This window comes from Epinephelus moara, chromosome 2 (assembly GCF_006386435.1).
Source record: "Epinephelus moara isolate mb chromosome 2, YSFRI_EMoa_1.0, whole genome shotgun sequence".
Lineage (NCBI taxonomy): Eukaryota > Metazoa > Chordata > Actinopteri > Perciformes > Serranidae > Epinephelus > Epinephelus moara.
The window spans coordinates 21558445-21578242 of NC_065507.1; the positions used below are offsets into that span (position 1 = coordinate 21558445).

General features: G+C 42.9%; 1 protein-coding gene across 1 annotated transcript; it reads right to left on the reverse strand.

Moving 5' to 3' along the window:
* Window positions 1–3401: 3401 nt before the first annotated feature.
* Window positions 3402–17908, reverse strand: egln2 (egl-9 family hypoxia-inducible factor 2). Its single transcript, XM_050062001.1, has 6 exons — window positions 17606–17908; window positions 15631–17097; window positions 6134–6253; window positions 5824–5960; window positions 3990–4057; window positions 3402–3892 (listed from the first exon to the last, which is right to left on the reverse strand). Exons 2-6 carry the CDS (start codon window positions 16870–16872, stop codon window positions 3840–3842), a joined length of 1620 nt encoding a protein of 539 aa, XP_049917958.1. The 5' UTR covers window positions 16873–17097; window positions 17606–17908; the 3' UTR covers window positions 3402–3839.
* Window positions 17909–19798: the final 1890 nt, after the last annotated feature.

Below are 19798 nucleotides of genomic sequence, written 5' to 3' on the forward strand. Positions count from 1 at the left end.
AGCAGCAGACAGATCTCTACCGAAGCCTTCTGATACTGTGGTTCGTATCACACTAAAGCAAACATTGATTAGCAGAAGACGAAACCGCAGCACTGTGTGTTTTGTCAACTCTTATAAACCCTTATTAAATTAGGCACTTTCAGTCTGTTGGTTTGACTTCAACTGTTTACTCTGTAACGCAGAGCCGGGCAGAGTCTAAGTTACCGCACAGTGGGAGTCAAAAGGGCAAATTTGGCTTTATCTGTCGGCAAATATTGCAGTCACGTACAGGTGCTGTCTGTGTTTAAATTCACTAGAACACCCACATTTCTTTGTGTTGTATGTTGAGACAATGCAGACTCCTCTTGAGTGTTTGTAAGAGTTGTTTTTTATGGGTCTCAACATGTTTGACACTACCAAAATCATCTTTACAGTCAGTGTTTGATTATGATGATACTTAACATGCCTGCTGCCAAGTGTATCTGTGTCCTGTCATATTTCACAAAGCACAAAGTTTATTAATAACCATAAACTCCTCCTTGCTGCCCTGCACTACTCAGTCTGCTGTAATTAAAAGCCAACTTGTTGTTTTGATTATTTTGGGGATTTTTGTCTCTCAAACTGGAACTTACACAAGCACTTTGATGTACTTTCCTTCCCAATAAGTCTAGAAGCTGAAAAAGTTTGCCAAGTCTAGTAAGCTAATAACCGAAAACTCCTCCGACAGACTTTTAAAGAGGCTGTCGGTGTTTATTTTCAGCACGTGCCATCTCCAGAAAGATTTGGTTTCTGATATTCAAAGCATGCCCCGCAATTAGTTGCCTGCGTTCCGATCCCTCACACATGACTGAGGCTGACTTTATTTCAAAAACGTGCCTGGTGCGGCTGTCTCGGTCTCGTCTCTCGAGCTGAATAAAACTGGGATACAGATGCAGAGATTTTCTTTTCCCAGTAAATCAATTACAAATTCTTTGTTTACAGAAACAGACAGGTTTTAATTAAATATAAAAAAAAAAAAAAAAAAAAAAGGCAAACCATTTTAATTTGTTCTCATTGTTTTAGTTTCTATTGCATTTGAATGACCATATTTTCCACAGCATAAAGGCATTAATCTACATTTTTAGTTATAGTTTTTCTATCATTCACACAAACAATAAAGTGCTTATTTAAAAATAACCTTCTCTTTAAACCAGTCTAAAATACACTGAGACCTGCCGCCCTCTTAGAGACAGCAGAAATTGTCACATACATGTGCAAGTACACATTTACACACAAACAGTCGATCCCACACACAAGCAGGCAGTGTGACCCTGCAGCGTATCTTAACTCTGTGCTTTATATTGTAAATGGTCTTTTGTTAGGGCACAAGTTTTGTCTGACAGTGTCCGCACTGCTGTTACATACTGTTTCTATCTTGTTAACAGGTAAGAGTCAAGCTGGGTGCGCATACAAGTTAATGTACACACATACACACACACCCACACACACACAGAAAGAGAAAGAGCACACTCATCAAACATCAAACCCTGTTTAGACTCTCGTCATTGGAAAGCTTGCCTCCTGTCTCAGGGGGAGACACTACAGGTGAGTGGGTAACTAATAAATATCACTATGAAACGTCCCCAGCTGATTACTTACATCAAGACGATTATTTTTTTGTATTCCAAGTTTTTGGAAATCTTTGTTTAAATATACAAATGATTCTTTATCTTATTAAACATGCACTAATTTGCATACATTTAAAAAACAAAAATCTGAGCATTGATTAAAGCCAGGCTCAAAATTCTTATTTTATTGACACATCAGAGTCGAAGGTTTTTAAAGAGGGGGTTTTGGGATCACTCATCATCAATTTTCAACATTTTCTTAGGATTAAAATGTTCTATAAATCAGGCTATGAGTGATACATGAACAACCCCCTCTGTAAAAACCTTCTGAATATAGAGAGGAATAAAACTGAAACGTTTGCTGTATGTAAGTGATACTGAAGCTGAGATTTCTGGCGCAGAGTGTGAGAAAATGGCCTTTAAACATATGTATTGTCAAATTCCACACATTTTTAGACAAAAAATAAGACAGATGAGTAGGGTAAAAGATTTAACTGATAGATATCATGCTAAAACTTCATGATATCTTGATTACTTTACTATTAAGACGATTATTTTTTTGTATTACAATTTTTTTTAAATTTTATGTTTAATCCTTAGAAACCTGGAGCGACATCACTGTTCTTGTACTGCTTTTAATACACCTTTGCCAAGTATTTAAACCTTTGAACCCTGAGCGAATTGGTGCGATTTCTTTTACAAACATAGGAAAAAATGCAACGAGCAACTTGGTGAGAAATGTCTCACAAATTGCAAAAAAGTAATAGATAAAAAAAATATATATTAAAAAAAAACAGGGAAAAATCTATATTTATAATTATGACTATTACATTTTAAAATGATGCTTCAGAATTTTTTAAAATAATTTTAAGCACTTTTTCAAGCTTTTTAATTTGGTTTTTTCCCCCTTCATTTTTTGTGACAATTTTTTTCACATTTTTTTTACTTTACAAATTTTCTTGTTTTTTTGTTTATCTACTAATTTCTTGCAAAAGTGTAGTCATTTCTTCTTTTTTTGCTGATTGCCTTCCTACCATTTTTTTTTAGAAGACATTAAGCCAATTTGCTCAGGTTTCAAAGGGTTAAATATGCAAATGAGGTATTATCTAATTAAGTATGATTTTTGCATATATTTCCAGAGAAAATAAACACCTAAATGTGTTTTTTGGACATTTTCTTTCCACTCATCTGAATGTCTCTTATGGATGCAAAATAGCCCAAAATCTCAAAATTGACCAGACTACATTTTCACCTGGGGTGTCTCCCCTCAAGTGTGAGCCACGTCCTATACAGGGCACTGCACATCCGTTATGTAGTAAACCTCTGAGTACTCTACATGCAGTCTTGAAAATCTGCTTCACACATTCCAACTGCAAAAACAATACTAAAAAGAAAGACCCATGCTGGATTACTATTGAGCGATTTTGTAGCTGTTGCAGAAAGTTGTCTGTTTTTGTAATAAAGTCCAGAAACACTTCTTGATCTTCACTTAGTGTCTTATGTAGGGTAAAACTACACTGTTGAGTTGTCCTCATGCAAGTTTTAAGTGCGTCCCTGTAATGTTTAAGGTTAGTGCTTGAGCCTGGACTGACTGAATAAATGCCAAAGGGCAACTTTCCATTCTTTTCCGTGCCTCTATTTTTACACAGACCACACATACACATTTGCCCACGTCATGAGACAAGGGGATCACATAACACACAATGAGAAATATGGAATTTCAGGGACAACGCTGCTGATTTCTTCTCCTTGCTCCCCTTTTCCCACTGATTCATCATTGATGCTCCTTGTGTTTGAATTAAAAATGACACCAGATCAGAGTAAAACAATAATTTCTTAATACATCACAACATCACTGCTAACCAAACAGGCAAAACTGCAACAAAATAAAATTAAGGAGATTTGTTTTTTTTTCTTAGTTTCTTGTCTTCATACTTGATTCAGCAAGATATTGAAGATCTTTTCTTCTCCTTTTGCCACGACTCCTGCGCAACTCTGATCTCACCTTGGCCACACAATCAAGTCTGTTGTGCTCTGTATCTGCCACGTCTTTGATCAGCAGCCTCGTCACGTGGCAGCGAAACATTACATCACAGTCCTTGATGTGAATGTGACAGCTGACACTGTAAGAGTGGCATGGAGCTGCGTTGGCGACAGTTTTAACGATGTCTCCCTTTTTCCATTGTGACGTCCATTAGTAGTCCAGGAAGGCACATAATACTTTCAGAGTGCTCTCCAGTAATTGGATGAGATTTATGTCCTGCTGTTTTGGGTGACAGGCACTTGAACACCTTTCTGTCCTGTTGCTGCACAAACAATAGAGAAAGAGCATGTTAGTCACATACGATATTAATTTGCACTAAAGAGGTGATACATTAACACTACGACTGTTAAGAAACTTACCCAATCTGTATTTCTCTTTAGCTTCAGCTCTCTCTTTGGCATCAAAGTACCAGACTGTGATGGCATAGCTGTAAAACACAAGGAAGAGGAGATGTTAAAACACTTGGTCAAAAGCTAATCTCTTTAGTCAGTACAATAAATAACTGGTAGACAAAACTGAGCTGTGTCACAAATGATCCCCTCCACTTACAGGTGTGTTTTTCTTCTGTTTAAATCCCCTAAAATGTCTGACCTTGACTACACTGACTTGTATCTGCGCACAGTTTGTCACTAGAGAGGTGTTTTCACATTCGTCTACTGAAGGCGGCCATGTCTGTGCACTTGCCCTTAAATCTGAGATTCAGGCAAGCTCGATTAGGTACATCATAAATTCGAAAGCCAATCGATGTCTAATATGGGAAACATATATCCCCGGAGGATCAGCTGTCAACTCAACACCGGCAAAGAAACCTGAAACCTCAGAGAGCTGAGCGGGCTTGTTGGTACAGGCAGCAGAGTTCGTATAGGCATAGTTAAAGTTTTGACAACAAACATGATAGAGTGTGCAGTTTTTGGATGTCAACTGGACCCTGGAGTTTCCCTCCTCTACCAAAAACCCCATCACAGCAGTGTTTCACAACCATTAAAGCTGCGTCAGCGACTGCCAGTTAGCCTACAGGCTAACAAACATCATAAGCTGAATCTTTATGATGTTACCTCTAACACTAATTCAATGATTAGCCTAGCGCAAGTAGCAGTGGTGGGCGGTACAGAGGCCAGATAATGGAGAAAGAGTAGACCTTCTCGCCTCTTTATGGCTTTTTTATGTGGGACACCCTGCTAAACAAAAATATTTTACATTAAAACGTGTCTAGAGAGGGGCTTCGAATTGAAGCAAAATTGCCAATAAAAAGAACGTGAAATGGCTGTGACATAAGATAGAAAGTAAAACTGTCTGAGATATATGACCAATTTGCCCCAATTTGCCCTTGAAAAATCAGAAGGGCAAAAATTAGCCTTCGAAAGGTCTTTTCTGACCCAGCTAGAGACGACAAGTTACAAAATAAAAAGTCTTGTATGACAGCGGACAGCAGACTGCAGCAGATCTCCAGGGCAGCGGAGGGTTAACTCCTCCAGTTTCTAGTCTCTCCAGTGGGGCTGTGTTGTTTATTCCTGTCTCTCATGTCTGTGCCGCTCCAGCACGAGTCCTGCAATCGAACCTTCCTCCCCTCTCCCTCCCGCCGACCCCCTCAGGAAACACATACTTCCTGCCTCCGGCTCCACCTCGCCCCCCAGCAGTCAGATGGAGAGGAGCGGAGGAAAGGCAGGAGTGAAAGAGAACGTGTCACATGCCCTTGATGGATCGTTTGGAGCTACGATGTAAATAACTGTAGGTGCGCAGGGGTTTACACAAGTGTCTAACAGTGTCTGGTCAATATCATTGAATTTCAGTCACCTTTTAAGTGATTAAATCAATTAGGAAACAAGCATCCCTGACAAAATTCTTAAGGAGAGACAAGAGCAGGAAAAAGGAAATAGAGGAGGCAGGACGCTAAAACAGCAATACACCTCTCTGTGTGTGCATGTGTGTGTGTATTTTTGTGCCCTTAACCTGCTTGACCTATAACAAATGTATTATAAATATTATGTTTTCAATGGAAACTGTGTTAAATGATTAAACAATTCATTTTCAGTTTATTTTCATTATATGGTAATTAAGATGTATAGGTATTTACATTACAGAGCGCACTAAAATATACTACATATACACAGCTGAAAGTATTGGCAGTGTGCCCTGTCTCTTCCCATACATAATCACGAGTTTGTGTGTGCAAGTGAGACCCGAGTTACTGACCGAGTGGCGAAGGCCGGCTTGACTTCGTGTGGGTTCCTGCGGTCAGACCAGAAGATGAGTAGCCGGTCAAACAGAGGTTCGATGTTGGCTACCACATTTTTGCCTTCAGGGTAGATCTGCAGCATCCCTCCTTGTTTCTACAAGCGCACATACAGAGAGAGCACACAGTCACACAAGTTAGAGATATTTCAGCCTGAGTCTGCATGTGGTGCGTTTTTTGACTTCACTTGAAATACATGATTTTTGTGAGGAAGTGAGGTTTGTTTTAATCATTTTATAAGTCAAACTAGTCATGATCTTGTGACTGTACCTTGACATCCCAGTTCTTGTTGAGATAGTAGATACACGTGATGCAACGTCCGTCACCATTAGGGTTGTCAACATGACGGACGTACCCCGCCCCGTTCCCTGGGTAACAAGCAACCATCGCCTAAACAGAGGGAATAGGATCATTAGTTGTGCATTTAGACCACAAGCAAGCACCTGATGCACCATCATAAAAAAAGGTTTTGACCACACATCCTGGTTGATGACTTAAAGGGATACTTTGCCATTTTTCCACCCGCTTTGTAGCCTAACAATGTGGGTAGTGTGTAAATGACCTGTGGTAAACGTCCCTCTATTTTACCAGCATCCAGATCTCCCTGCTCATCTACCAGCTCCAATTTGTGCTGGCTCTAGGGATGTTGCTCAAACTAAAGATTGTACTTCCGCATTTTCATACGCCCGCCACCACGGACACAAAGAGTATAAATGCAGAAAGAGAGACCTGCCCCTCTCATTCTTTCAAACTCAGATCAAACAGTAAAACTAGGCAGCACTGATCAGCAGTGTAGGTTTTCTACCTCTTCCTACCCTTTCTCTGTTTTCTAAGGTTATGTAGCACTCATTTCAAAAGTATTTGTGTTTCCCGGGTAGACAATTGCATTCTTAATACACTATCCCATGATGTAATTTGTGAAGCACAGTCACGAGAGTCCAGCTGTACGAAATGATCTGCAGATAGAGTATCCACGTTCAAACAATGGTCTCGCGCTGGTATTTCCCCTCCTTGACATCCATGTGTCGGAGGCTATGAAGCCGGAGAGCGCTGCTTTCCCTGGGGAACCTGAGGAAACCGAGATCTACATGAGACTTATTCGGTCAGTGTTACAGGACCATAGGACTGTGAATGTACTGCAACAGGGTGAAACTGAGCGGAGCTTGTGTCACTATGACATATCATCCGCTCATGTTTCAGCTGTGTAAATACTTCCCAAACTGTCTCTGGTGGCTGTAGCAAACGTTCAGTCTTTCCCTGCTCGGCTGAGACGGAGAAGGAGACAGCGTACAAGTGAATTACTGACTGACATGCCAGCAGAAGGAGATTCTAGGTGATGATCGTTGGCAGCGTGTAGAGTAATAACTTCTGCTTTATCTCACCAGGCTGACTATAAAAAAGATACTGTCACTGTCCTGACTTATATTGTTCTGCATGGGAAGCAGACGTTACCATATCAGGAGTCACTGCATCACTTCAGCTCCGTTCTGGGACACTATCATTCATGACTAACAGGTTGTGCACTGCTGCAGTATCGATCTGACTCGCCTCACGCTATCGTTTAAGCCCTCGCACTACAATGTGAGAGTCCTAACCCCGAGGAGATCAAACAATGCTCGTATAGATTTCTAAGACAAACACACCTGTTGTTGTGTTGTGTGTTAAACGCAAACAAAAGTGACATTTTGTGTAGGAGGGCTTCGGTCAGAGAGCGCACAGTCCTCCCTCCCCCTCTTCCTCTTGTGATGTTTCCCCACTCAGTGACAGCCAAGTGAGTTTGGTTGTGATGTGTGTGACTCTGTTCAGCGGCCATTGTCAGCTCTCATTACTGACCGACGCTCGCAGTCAGAGCTCATTAACCTCTGGACCCTTTGCTCCGGGGCTCCAACTGACGAGCAGACCTGCTGCGACAAAATTAACATCAAATGCACCCAAGAAAATATGTGTGCAGACATAAAGACCATCAGAAACATTACAGTAATCTGAATGCGATTTAGATTCGTTCAAACTTGTCAGCTGATCACAGTATGAGGGAATCATTTTGTCAGTGGTAGGGTTATTAAGACTGCAGGGAAAAAACTGTGACGTTTCTTTTACTTTTCCAGACTTCTGTTATTTGATCTCTTCATTTCTGTGTTTTCTTATTAAAGCAGCCCTTCAGTTAAGGTACACTCTGGAGTTTCTGACCACTAGTAGCACTACGGAGCATGAGTTCAAGGATGGATTTTCACTCTACACATATGAGGATGAGAGTGATTATTCTGGGTGTGCATGTATTTAAGGAAGAATGTTTTCCTAGCAAATAGCTTTTATCAAACTGCCTTAACAACTGTAATTAACAGCAATTAACATGTAATATGCCACACCAGACAGCTCAGCCCTAGCCCGCAGCATAAACACAACACACACACACACATACAAACATACATGATGTCTCCTTCAACTCTTGCACAAGACAGGCTTATAATTTAAGAGGAGGGTTATGGCATTCATTCTAAACTAACCCCAGGCACTAAAACACATCACTAATATTCAAACCAGTTCCACATACATCCACGTTTTCAATCCCCTACTGACTCACACACACATGCACACACAACATGTTCAGTTACACAGCGTGACACAGCATGTCTCGATCCTATCTGTCGTTCCTGCCCTCCTCGCGCCTTCATCTCAGCCGACATCTGTGCCCACAGAGTTAAAGTCTAATTGGCACCAACCACCTGTCTGCCAGGCGCAACCATTAATGGCCTAATGGCATCGCTGGGCAGATACCCGGGCTGTCAAGGTGACAGCCGAGCATAGAGAACAGGCTGTCGTGAACGAGAACAAAAATAAGCTCCAATGCTGCGCGCATATTCTGATAAGAGGAGCAATGGTAGAGAGAGGGGTGAGGGGCTAGATAAGCGTGAACAAACACAGCGAGCACTGTTTGTCAAGGAGAAAGACTAAGGGGAAGAATATACTGTATGCATGTCTGTGACGGGGATAATAGGGGTTAACATGATGATTGTGGAAACACTCGAGAATTTACTCAAGGTCTGGTTTTGTTGGTCATTTTTTTCTCTCAATACCATTTCCAGTACCTCAGTTATATATCTGGATCTGGATATCTATGGTCCAATATCTATATCGATATACAATATATTAAATCCAACATGTCATCCCTACTCATGACATTTTGCTGCTGGGGCTGATGCCCCATTCGTCACTAAAATAATGCAGGGGGAAGCCTTTCTCATTGCATCTTCACAGAAGGTGTCAGCAGTTAGGTTTAGGCAACAAAACTATTTGGTTGTGGTTAGGAAAAGATTGCGGATGATGCTACAAAAACATCTAGCTTTGAATGCCACAAATGCTACAACTTATGTTTTTGTTTGCTGTTCTCAAACGCTGCTCTCCTGGGTCAAAGTCTGGTGTTTGTGTGTTTGTGTTGAACCCATGGGGTCAGGCCATGGACTCCTGGGCTGACCAAAATTTTGTTGGCTACCCGCCATGACTTAATCAATGTAACTGACAGCAGAAACAACCAATTTTGTAATGACAACGACGAATCACATGTGCTACTTCTGCATGTTTGTTTGCATGTGTGAAATTATCACTTCTTCAAGCAACGCTGCTACATTGAAAACTTGGGTCAAAAAGTCTGTAAGGATCCCCAAAGTCCTCTCAGTTTCACAGTGGGACAACCCTGAGCTCTTGTGGGTTATCGGAAAACATGCATCACAGTATGCGAGTCCTTGTTGGGAGAGGGCCAGGGTCTTGTTCAAGGACACTTCAGCACGACAGATGTTTGCCATCTCCAGTGTTGAAACCACTTGATTCACTATCCTTCAAGTCCCATCGCCATCTTGCTTAATTTCCACAGGTGATTACTCACAAGCAACCTGGGTGACACAGCGCATGATATAAATCAGGATCAGCCATTATTAATAGTTGCTACCAGATTGGATTTGAGAGAAGTGAATGAGATACAAGTGGGTGAATTAAGTTTAATTATGAACTGCTTTGTCACTCCCAGGTTATATCTGTCCTGGCACACATCATGCCTCGTTATTCAGTAAATTTCACCGCTATGTTACTGCTGCTGGCTGGATAATGGCTTCTGAGGACATGATAACCTCTGGTCCAAGTGAGTGCCATCTGCTAACGTACCCAGCTTCCTAACATACTTATGGATTTACTGCTACATAAACAACAACACCGGACTGGTTTCATCTTCCAAGAGAAGCTGATCTGTGTGTGTGTGTGTGTGTGTGTGTGTGTGAAGGTAGACACACTTTTTTTTTTCTTACTAAAGACCGTTTCAAACTTGACAACATAAACATCCTTAATGGGCCCCTTTGTATTTCCTGTTGAATGTTTAGCTGTGTATGTCAATGACATCAGCTGACAGGAAGTAAACACGGACTCAAGCTGTTACCCAGCAATGCAATTCCAGTGAAATGGTCCATAAGAGGGTTTCATCACTATGGTTACAAATTATCGGCCATATTCACACACAGCACCAACCACAATGATATCTGTAATGTCCCATAAATGTGCAAAGGCTGGTCACACATTGTTTGCACTGATACAAGAGAAAACAGGCTTAACTTCATGCAAGTTACTGCACTTCTGGAATGTTTTTGGCAGTCACCATATTTGGAGAAGGAGCATCTCTCTGTATCCTAAATTAGGGACAGATGGTGGAACTGAAACACAAACAAATATTCAGCTGTCATCTAGTTTGGATATTATGTGAACATAAAACCAAAAAAAGTTATGAATCCATGCTTAGCCCTTATGAGTCAGTCCTGCTTTGGCCCCAATGGCACTCGTTATGCTTGAGTCATCTCTAAACGTTATGATGTAGAAATACAGTGTGTGTAAGTGAGTGTGCAGAGTTGGGTGGGACCAAAGATTATAATGAACTGTTTATCTAATTTACTGGGCAATTATTTTCACATTTGAATAAATATTAGGTCTGTAAATGTTAGAAACTTAGAATTTAAATGGATACTACATTAAATTAAGGTGATGTCTTCAAATGCTTGTTATATCTGATGAGCAGTCCAAAACCCAAAGATAGTAAACTTAAGATGAGATTAAAAAAAGGCAATTAGCAGATGGTGTCAGAGAATGTTTGGCACTTTTCTTGAACAATGACTAAAACAATGAATTGATTACTTAAATAGTCGCTGATTAATTTTCTGCCAACTGACTGATTAATCGACTAATTGTTATCACATTTAGATATGAAAAAAAATCACAAAAACCAAGTAGCCTTTACTTAAAAACACCACCTGGACTACTTAAAGAAGTATTTCACTGCTGGAACGATGGTCTTTTCATACAACTAGGCTGTCTGTGCAGTAGGAAGACACACATACTTTTGAAATGGGTGCTACAGGACCAGAGAAAACACAGAAAAAGTGTTATGACATGTGCTTTTGCACAGTAGGTATAAAACCTACAACTACCAGAACGTACTGCACCACACCGGACCAATAAACACCCCTGCTGGTGGAAGACGTAATTTGAGCTTGTCTGTTTATCCCCAGGGAACAAAATGGCAGCTGGCTGGTGACGAACAATCTCAAATTACAGTTAAACAGTACACTAAAATATGTTTCTGAGGACACTTTAAGCGAGAAAAAGGCAACGCAGTAACAGAATCTTGGTTCAGTATTGCTTAGTTTTACAGTTTGAGTCAGTATTTCCAGCCTCCATTTTAATAACAGCATGGCGGCCACTTCCTGTTCACAAATTCTTGTATTACAGCCAAACAGTGCACTAAAATATGTTTCTGAAGACATTTAAGGGGAAAAATAGGCGATACAGTAACAGATTCTTTTTTATATTTGATCAGGACTGCCTAGTTTTTCAGTTTGGTCTGAGTTTGAGAGACAAAGTGAAAGGGAAAGGTCTGTCTCTCTCTATCCGCTTCTTTATTCTTAGCGTCAGTGGTGGCAAGTATATGAAAATGCTGAAGTACAATCTATAGCTCAGGCAACAACCCAAGGGCCAGCAGACATTTCACAGCTGAAATTGGATCTGAGAGATGAGCAGGGAAATGTGGATGCAGGTAAGATGGAGGGACGTTTAACAGTTTATTTACACATACTACCCACGTTATTACGATACAGAGCTGGTTGAAGATCGGCAAAGTGTCCCGTTAATTTACCAGATATTTAACTGTAATGTTGACTGACATAAATGGCAAATGATTTTGGTTGATGCTGCAATGAGGGAAATCCAAATAAACACAAATCATGTCATTAATGCCATCTTGAGGGCAAATATTATCTGCTAAGGATTAGCAGAATGTCTGAACTTTGTCTGAACTGAGACTAAACTAACACCAAAATGAGAAATGTATCTGTCTGTCTATCCATCCATATCAGCTAGCTAGGAGGCCTGTAGCTGCACTGTGTGTATTTGTGTATGACTTCAAGCTCCTGCCTGCACGGCGGCACTGCTGAGTTCTAGGAGGGGCATCTGAGGACAAGCTGCTGCAGCAGACACTCTCATTATACCGAAGCCTCTGCTGCATTGCCCCTTCTCACTCCATCGACGCTATCCTCCCACTCCCTGCACCCCATCTCCCAGCTCCTTCCACTCTCACTTCCAGTCTATCCCCTCCCGCTTTGTGTGTCTTGTTCCTGGCGCTGAGTTGATACGTCTTTTCCACATAGTACAAGACTTCGCCACCTTTACCCTTCACTGTTTTAACAGAGTTAGCATTGTTAACACCATGATCCTTCCGACTGTCTGTCACAGACAGCTCCTGCTGACTAACATGAGTCAGAGTACAGAGATATTACCCACTGCTGGTGAGGCATTATTTTGGCCATTGCCAGCCCCTCTTCTTCCCTCTACATCACGTTCATACACAATACAGAGCTCGATTTTGTATGGGCCTGTTACCAAGGTAACGGCTGGGAAATATTTTGTCCGAGTGACGAACAAGGGGGTTGATAAAATGAAGGAGAGAAGGAGTGAAGTAAAGAACAGAGGAAAGGGAATGGAGGTCAGAACAGAGGACAAGAGGGAAAGGTTGCAGGGATAAGGAGGGCAGAAAAGATGCAGTGACCTATCTGGATGTACTCCTCCCTGATCCTCCTATTTTCTTTTACCATCACTTCCTCTCTCCTGGAGTACACTTCATCATTGAATCTATTGCCACGCACTCTCCTACAGGAACACCCAGTCAGGACATTTTGTATTGTGCAACATTGAACTTTTTTTTTTTGCTCTACCAAGGATAAACAGGGAGATCTGGCCAAGAACAGTTGGTGTTTGGCAATTCTAACCTGGGAATCACACGGTTAGTCATCACCATGCTACATAAAACGAAAGTATTAACCTAGTGAGCAACAGATGAACACAAAATTGCATCCTAAAAAGGCTCTGGAAGGTAAAGACAAACACCTAAACAAAAGAATCAAACAAGGCTGACGCCCATCAATGCAAACTTGGCAACCCCAGAAGAAACTCTTCCTGTCCTAAAATCTTGTTTCACTTCTCTTAACAGATGTCAAGCCTCATACAAGTGCCAATCTGAACGACACAAGGAAAGAAACATGTCTGGCATACATTTTATATTCACCTCTTCAAAGTATGCACTGATTATAAGCATAATCGCGATCAAGTGAGGTTACAATGCTCAAGTGTTTTCTTCTATTAAACTAAATGAGCTGCCTCTCCTTCAGAACAGGCAGGAGAATCAATGTGACATCTTTGATGTGTTGTTGATTTCACCGATTAAATCTACTTCAGTCATGAAAGGAAGCTGCAGCTCGAAGCATGAAGAGATGAAGAGGGGTTTTTTATGTCTTTTGCTAAGTGAGACCACATTCGTGCGCAGTAGAATCCAGCTCAGCGGTAGGCAGAAGTATTTCGCACTCTTAACTACAGATTTACACAATCATGGAAAAATCAGACATATGTTAGCTCCCTCCCTCCATTGTTATCACTCAGCTTTCCTGTTTTGCTGTCAGTTTGTCACAGACTAGTCGTGGGTTTCACCTGAAAGCAGCTCAGTCAGCCCACGTTCGAGAGCAAAAGCTGCTGAGGCAGGCCCGACCAAGTGCTGTTTAAACACTAGCCTCGAGCTTATGTAAATGACTCGACGTGCACAGTGGGTAAGGTGCTGTGTGTGGTGTGCACAGATGGGGTGAACGAGGCTGTGGGGCCAATACATTGGGAAGAGAGGAGAAAAAACTGAGGATGTTTATATCAAACATGGAGGTGAGATAGATGTGACTTCAGACAAATTCTCACACCTGTGTGCATTTAAACACAGTAAATGGCCACTTTGCTTTAAAAATGCTGTTTGTATGCTTGTGAACACTTACGCAACAGTCTTGTTTACAGCTCAGTTGATTAGGCAGAGACTACAGAAGTTAACCTGGGGTTGACAGCTTGCAGGTAGCAGCTTTCGTCTAATTTTCCCATAGGGAGCAATAATGCTGTCTCTCTTTTTCCACATCAGATCAGACATGGGATTCATCAAGAGCCCTCCTAGATTTATTTCCCACATGGGACACCACCAGTTTGATCATTTTACACAGGTTACACTGTGTCAAACTGACCTCTTCTGACAGAAATGCATTAAAATACTAATGTTTCACCATCTCCCTCTTTTTTGAGCTTTCATTTGGAAGTTTGTGATTTAGAAAAAGCCAGATTAACTTAATCACACCATTCAATGTTGCCTGTATCTGCTGTAAATCCTGACCGAACAAGGGGGCTGCAGCAACACTGACAACATGTTGGATAACAGTCTAGACTGGCACGTAATGGTTAACTCACAGCTGATACAGAAACGGACCATGACACTATATTCTTAAATAACACAGTTACAGAATACAGGGCGAGGTGGACTCTTCCACTGTTTTTCCATTTTACAGGAAAAAAACCATAGTGATGACTTGACTGGGGAGTGTACATACAGATTCAAGATGGAAAATACACTGGACTTTAGTCAGAGCGGGTCACTGACATTACCTGGGTCAGATAACACAGGACTGCGTCACTGCAGGGGAGGAGAGGGAGGGGGGTTCCCTGTCTTGCAAACAATGTCCACAGCTATGTGCAGGACAGAGAAAATGACTGCCTGTCAGGCCGTCTGTGGACTAGACGGAATTAAAATAGTTATAGGCTCTGTAGTCATTCAGTGTTTAGCGCACTCTTAGGTGCGTTGCATTTGATAAGTATCAGTGGAAAAGAGGAGCTGAGGCATGCAGCGTAGTAGCGGTGAAATAAAGGAAAAATATAAAGAAAACAAACATCTCTCCTACGACGTCTGTGCTGTGTTTGTATGGGTAAAAGCGATTGAGGTTGTCTTCAAAGGCAGAGATTTAGTGATGGCAGAGGAGATACAGAGAGTTTTTCTTTCTGGGTACCAGTGGTATGACGGCAGGGGCAAACTTAGGCAGGCCTAAACCCAGGCACAGTGCCAGTTTTGGGGGGGAAGGCTCGGCCCACAGCCCCCCTTATCTAGCTCACATGCCAGAAACACAGCAGGGCTCATCCTGACATCCTACCTGACGCCCAGCTCGTTGTCCCACTGTGAGTGAGTGTGTGTTTGCCTGCCTACATGTCGGTGTTAGAGGAGCAGAGATAGTATAGACCAGACATGACACAAACCAATCACTTGCTCAAATGATGTCATCACACTGTCTGGTTTGTATGTAGCCTGTGTTTTCTCTGGTAGAAAACATACCCCTGCCTGACGTCCTCTTACCCAACCCTACCTGTCCCCACCCTGTACCTCCTCTCACCTTGGTGCGTCCATTGATGACGCAGTCCCCCAGCTGTCCATTGGCAGCGCTGTACATGACGGCCTCATCGATGTGAGCCATCAGTGCCCCGATGCTCTCGCACCCGGGCTGTCCTCCCTCCACCCAGGCTATCTGGTCACCTCGGATGCTCCGAGAGGGGATGTTCTTCTGGCTCACCAGCTGCCCACCCCGAAATTTCCCGCTGCGGTTTAGGACCTCCACCTCATCCAGGACCCTGCTGCCCAGCTCAGGGCCCAGGAAGTTGTCCTTCAGACAGATGCCATAATATTTCATGCAGGGGATGATGTACTGCTGGGCTATGTGCTCTGCCGACCAGCCTGCCCTTGCTGGAGGTGGTGGAGTCGGGATGCGCTTAGCCTCGACGGGGGAGGTCTGGCTGGGTGCAGCTGGCGGTCCTGAGGAGGCCACTTTATGTCCGGTGTGCTGGTTAGTATGAGGGGTGAAGGGAGATTGGGGAGTGACACAGTGCACATGATTGACAGTCATTTGGTTGCTATGGGAACTGTTGCTGCAGTTGGCGAGCGGGGCGACCACTCGGGCCACTCTGGAGGCCTCTGAAGATTTGTGAGCAACACTTTCATCTGCCAACCGTCTCCGCTTACAGTCCGAGTCCCCAGAAGCAAAAGCCGAGTCCACAGAACTTCCTGACCCGGGTGACTCCATTGTGAGGCCATAAGGAGCTCCTGACCCCATGTCCCGATTCTCCCCACCTCTGCGTTTCTGTTGCACCTGCCTGGCTTTCAGGTCACCATTGATTCTCCTCATCAGTGAAGGGCACTTCTCATGGGCTGCCCGGTCCCCGTTCTCCATCAGAGAGGCTCTGCTAGTGAGAGGGTACATGGGGTCGCCTGTCACCCCCGCCGCCCCCTTTATCTGTGCCGGGTAACCGTTTGGTGTGTGAGCCAAAACGCCTGCGTGGCTCCCCTCCACGGTGGCAGATGGAGACACCACCCCACCGTTGTAGAGCGGCACGCCGGTTTTAGACCGCTTCGTCGGGGTTGTGATTGCAGGGGAGTCGGTCTGAGAGGCCAGACCCGCGAGTAACTCCGCGGCCGTCGGACTCCCGACCGGTGCCGCGCATACGCCGTTAAGCCCCATGTCCGCTCGGTACGTGTGATGAATCTCTGCCGCTCCAAAGACGCTCTGCTGCGTGGTTGAAACAGCTACGGATCCGAGGGAAGAGCTTGGGTTTAAAGGGTCCGTGTGTCCCAAGCTCTCCATTTCATCTCGTCATCTGCTGGATGCGCACGTAGCTCACGTCCTCGCTTCATTTTCTCGCTGAGCCGCTGCTTTCTCTCATACAGAGGATCTTTGCCACAGCCACTAGAAGTTTCATGTCCAAGTCCTCTTTTACTCGCTCTTATTTTTTACCAAATACTCTCATACAGCACTCTCAAGCTGTGTATTTGTTTGTATCCGTCTTATAAACATTTTTTTGCAGGATATCTGTGGAGAGTAAAATGATACACTTTAGGCCTATTAATAGCACAGTGCAGATCACTTGTCACAAGTAAATAAATCTAGTCCACAGTATTAAAACGGTGCATCAGGCCTATTTATAAAGGTCTACTTATAATATTTAAAATAGGGCAAGGAAAAAAGTGCATGTATTTACTGCAGCTTATATTTAAACATATTTAATACTGGAATAAAACTCACTTTTACCAGCAATAATTTATATTAAAATAAGACTAAAATAGAAACTAAATATAAAATGTCTGCTATAAATGCAGCCTTTTATAATTATAACTCATATGGCTACTGTGAAACATCCATTAAATGACTTTATTTCGTCTTCACCAGTTATCGATTTCCAACTTAGTAGCCTTATAATAATGTCGCCCTTTATAAAAAATGAACCTAACATATTTCAGGGTGTAAACTGCATTCAATGTTTGGCTGCAATGTCAAAAACACACGTATATTTCAACTACAAGGCTCCCCCAATGCTTACCTACGGCAGCCTACAGCAATGCAAATCCTCAGCGAGCGTACGTGACAGGCTGAGAGTACGCATGTTATTTCCGGGATTGTCTTGCCCGTGTGTGCGTCCCATCCAATTTTCTTGTCGGTTATAAATAAAATCCAGGCAGTAGACGGCGACCGTCGCCGGTCTGACACATTCAACTCAACCGAGGGACGGAGGGTGATCCCCGGGGCCAAACGTGGTCCCCTCTGTCACCCAAAAAAAGTGATTTCTGTTGTGTCGATGAACACCCCCCACTTTCTGCCTGTCTCCTCCACCCCCCGCTCCTCCTCCTCCTCCTACAGCCCGCTCTCTCTCTCCACTCCCTCCTGTCATTTACGTGCTTGCAGACCATGTGACCACTTGCTACTACGGCCGACCTTCAGCTGCACTGACACAAACCGCCCCACAACAATACTGATTTTTGTCTTTTTAAAGATTGCGACATTATTGATTATACAGTTGAACCATCATGTTATTTCTACCAGGGTTTCTATTTTAACATGAATATAAAATTAAGTCACATTAGGACTCCACTCCCAACATGAACTGATTTAAATGCATAAAGTGTGAGCTTTTTTTTCAGTGGTGAAAGATGCGGATTAGGACAACTACCCTCACACTGCAATGTGCTGCTCGGGCGGTGCTTAACATGGGCGGAGTTAAATGTTTGACCCCGTCCGCGTACATGCGGCAGACCCTGCGCTGTAGAGAAGCATCCCCCTGCAGAGCCGGAGAGCGGCCACCGTTTTATGTGCCAGTTTCAGAGCCACCATTTTAGACATGCAAATGTGCGAGTACCAGACTCTGACGGTCACAGATTGGTAAATACGTACATTTGATCATTGTTGTAAAAATAAAATTAGCCTTGCATTCACAAACGTTTGACTAAAGAAAAGATAGAAAACTTTTCTACTACCTAGCACACTAGCTCGCTAGCTAACGCTTGTTTAGATTATTATTTTGAAGTCGAAATAGACAACTTTAAAGCTAACTTAGTTAACGTGCCAGCTGCACTAGTGTGCTAGCTAATTGCTGGCAGCCAGAAACAAACAACTATGATGTTTGTTAACTGTACTATAAACAAAGAACACATTTTCTCACAGTGGTCCTTCCAAAATAAGCAGTGGTTGAAGTTACTGTATTCCATCAGGGTGTTGATACGCGGATGCTACCTAGCGCTAGTTGGAATGTTGACTACTTCCACTACTGTGAAGTGACTGGCTAAATGGCTGACAGGGGATTGTGAGCCTCTAATTAGCCACATTAAAGAGTGATTGACAGACAATCTCGCCCCTCAACTCCCACATATGCACATCTAAACAATGGCTCTGAAACTTGCACATGCGCATGTCTAAAATGGTGGCTGTCTCCAGCTCTGCAGGGGGATGATATTGGCGCCTTAGCCTAATATTTTTAGCACAAGCCTATAGCATTTTACATTGTATAAATTAGCCTAGCGGCTAGCAGACCTTTTTCTCTACTCAAATGAAGCCAAGGACGACAGCAACATTTATCAAAGGTACCGTTACAAAATTCAGCTCCATTACAACTCACAAGGTTCACCAACAAAGCAACTGTCTTATCCACCTTATTTTCCAACACGGAAGTAAATAGCGATCAACTTCCGTTTTTTTGTGCGTGACTTCCCGTCAGCCGCTTTCCCTCATGCTTTCCCTTACCGGAGCTAATGGTGCAAGCTAATTTTTTTTCAATTTTCAGTTGTTTATGTTAGTCGATCAGTTAGTTAGTTAGTCTGTGTATCTTATATAGATAACCGTGCCCACGTTTCCGTTATAACAGAAATTTATTCCCTCTAAACGCGAATAAATCGCACGTCAATCAAAAACTATGAACCAAAAAAGCACAGTCTATCCCGAGTGAGACAAACTGCTTGATCCCCGTCTCCAGTGTACCAGCAGAGAACCTGCAGAACCGAATCAGCAAAAAAACACACCGGGCTACACAGCCTCTCTACCTGAGCAGCTGAAGCTGTGACTCGCACTCTCGACACACAGACACAGACGGTGCTTCTGCATGCCAGCCAAACGTGTGCGCAACTGTGAGAAATAAATATGTGAGGTGTACGCTGCTTTTCTATCTTTTTTTCCTTTTCTTTCTTTCTTTCTGTCAGCGACATACACTCCTAACATAGGACGGGTTGTTTTTATTGACTGAGTT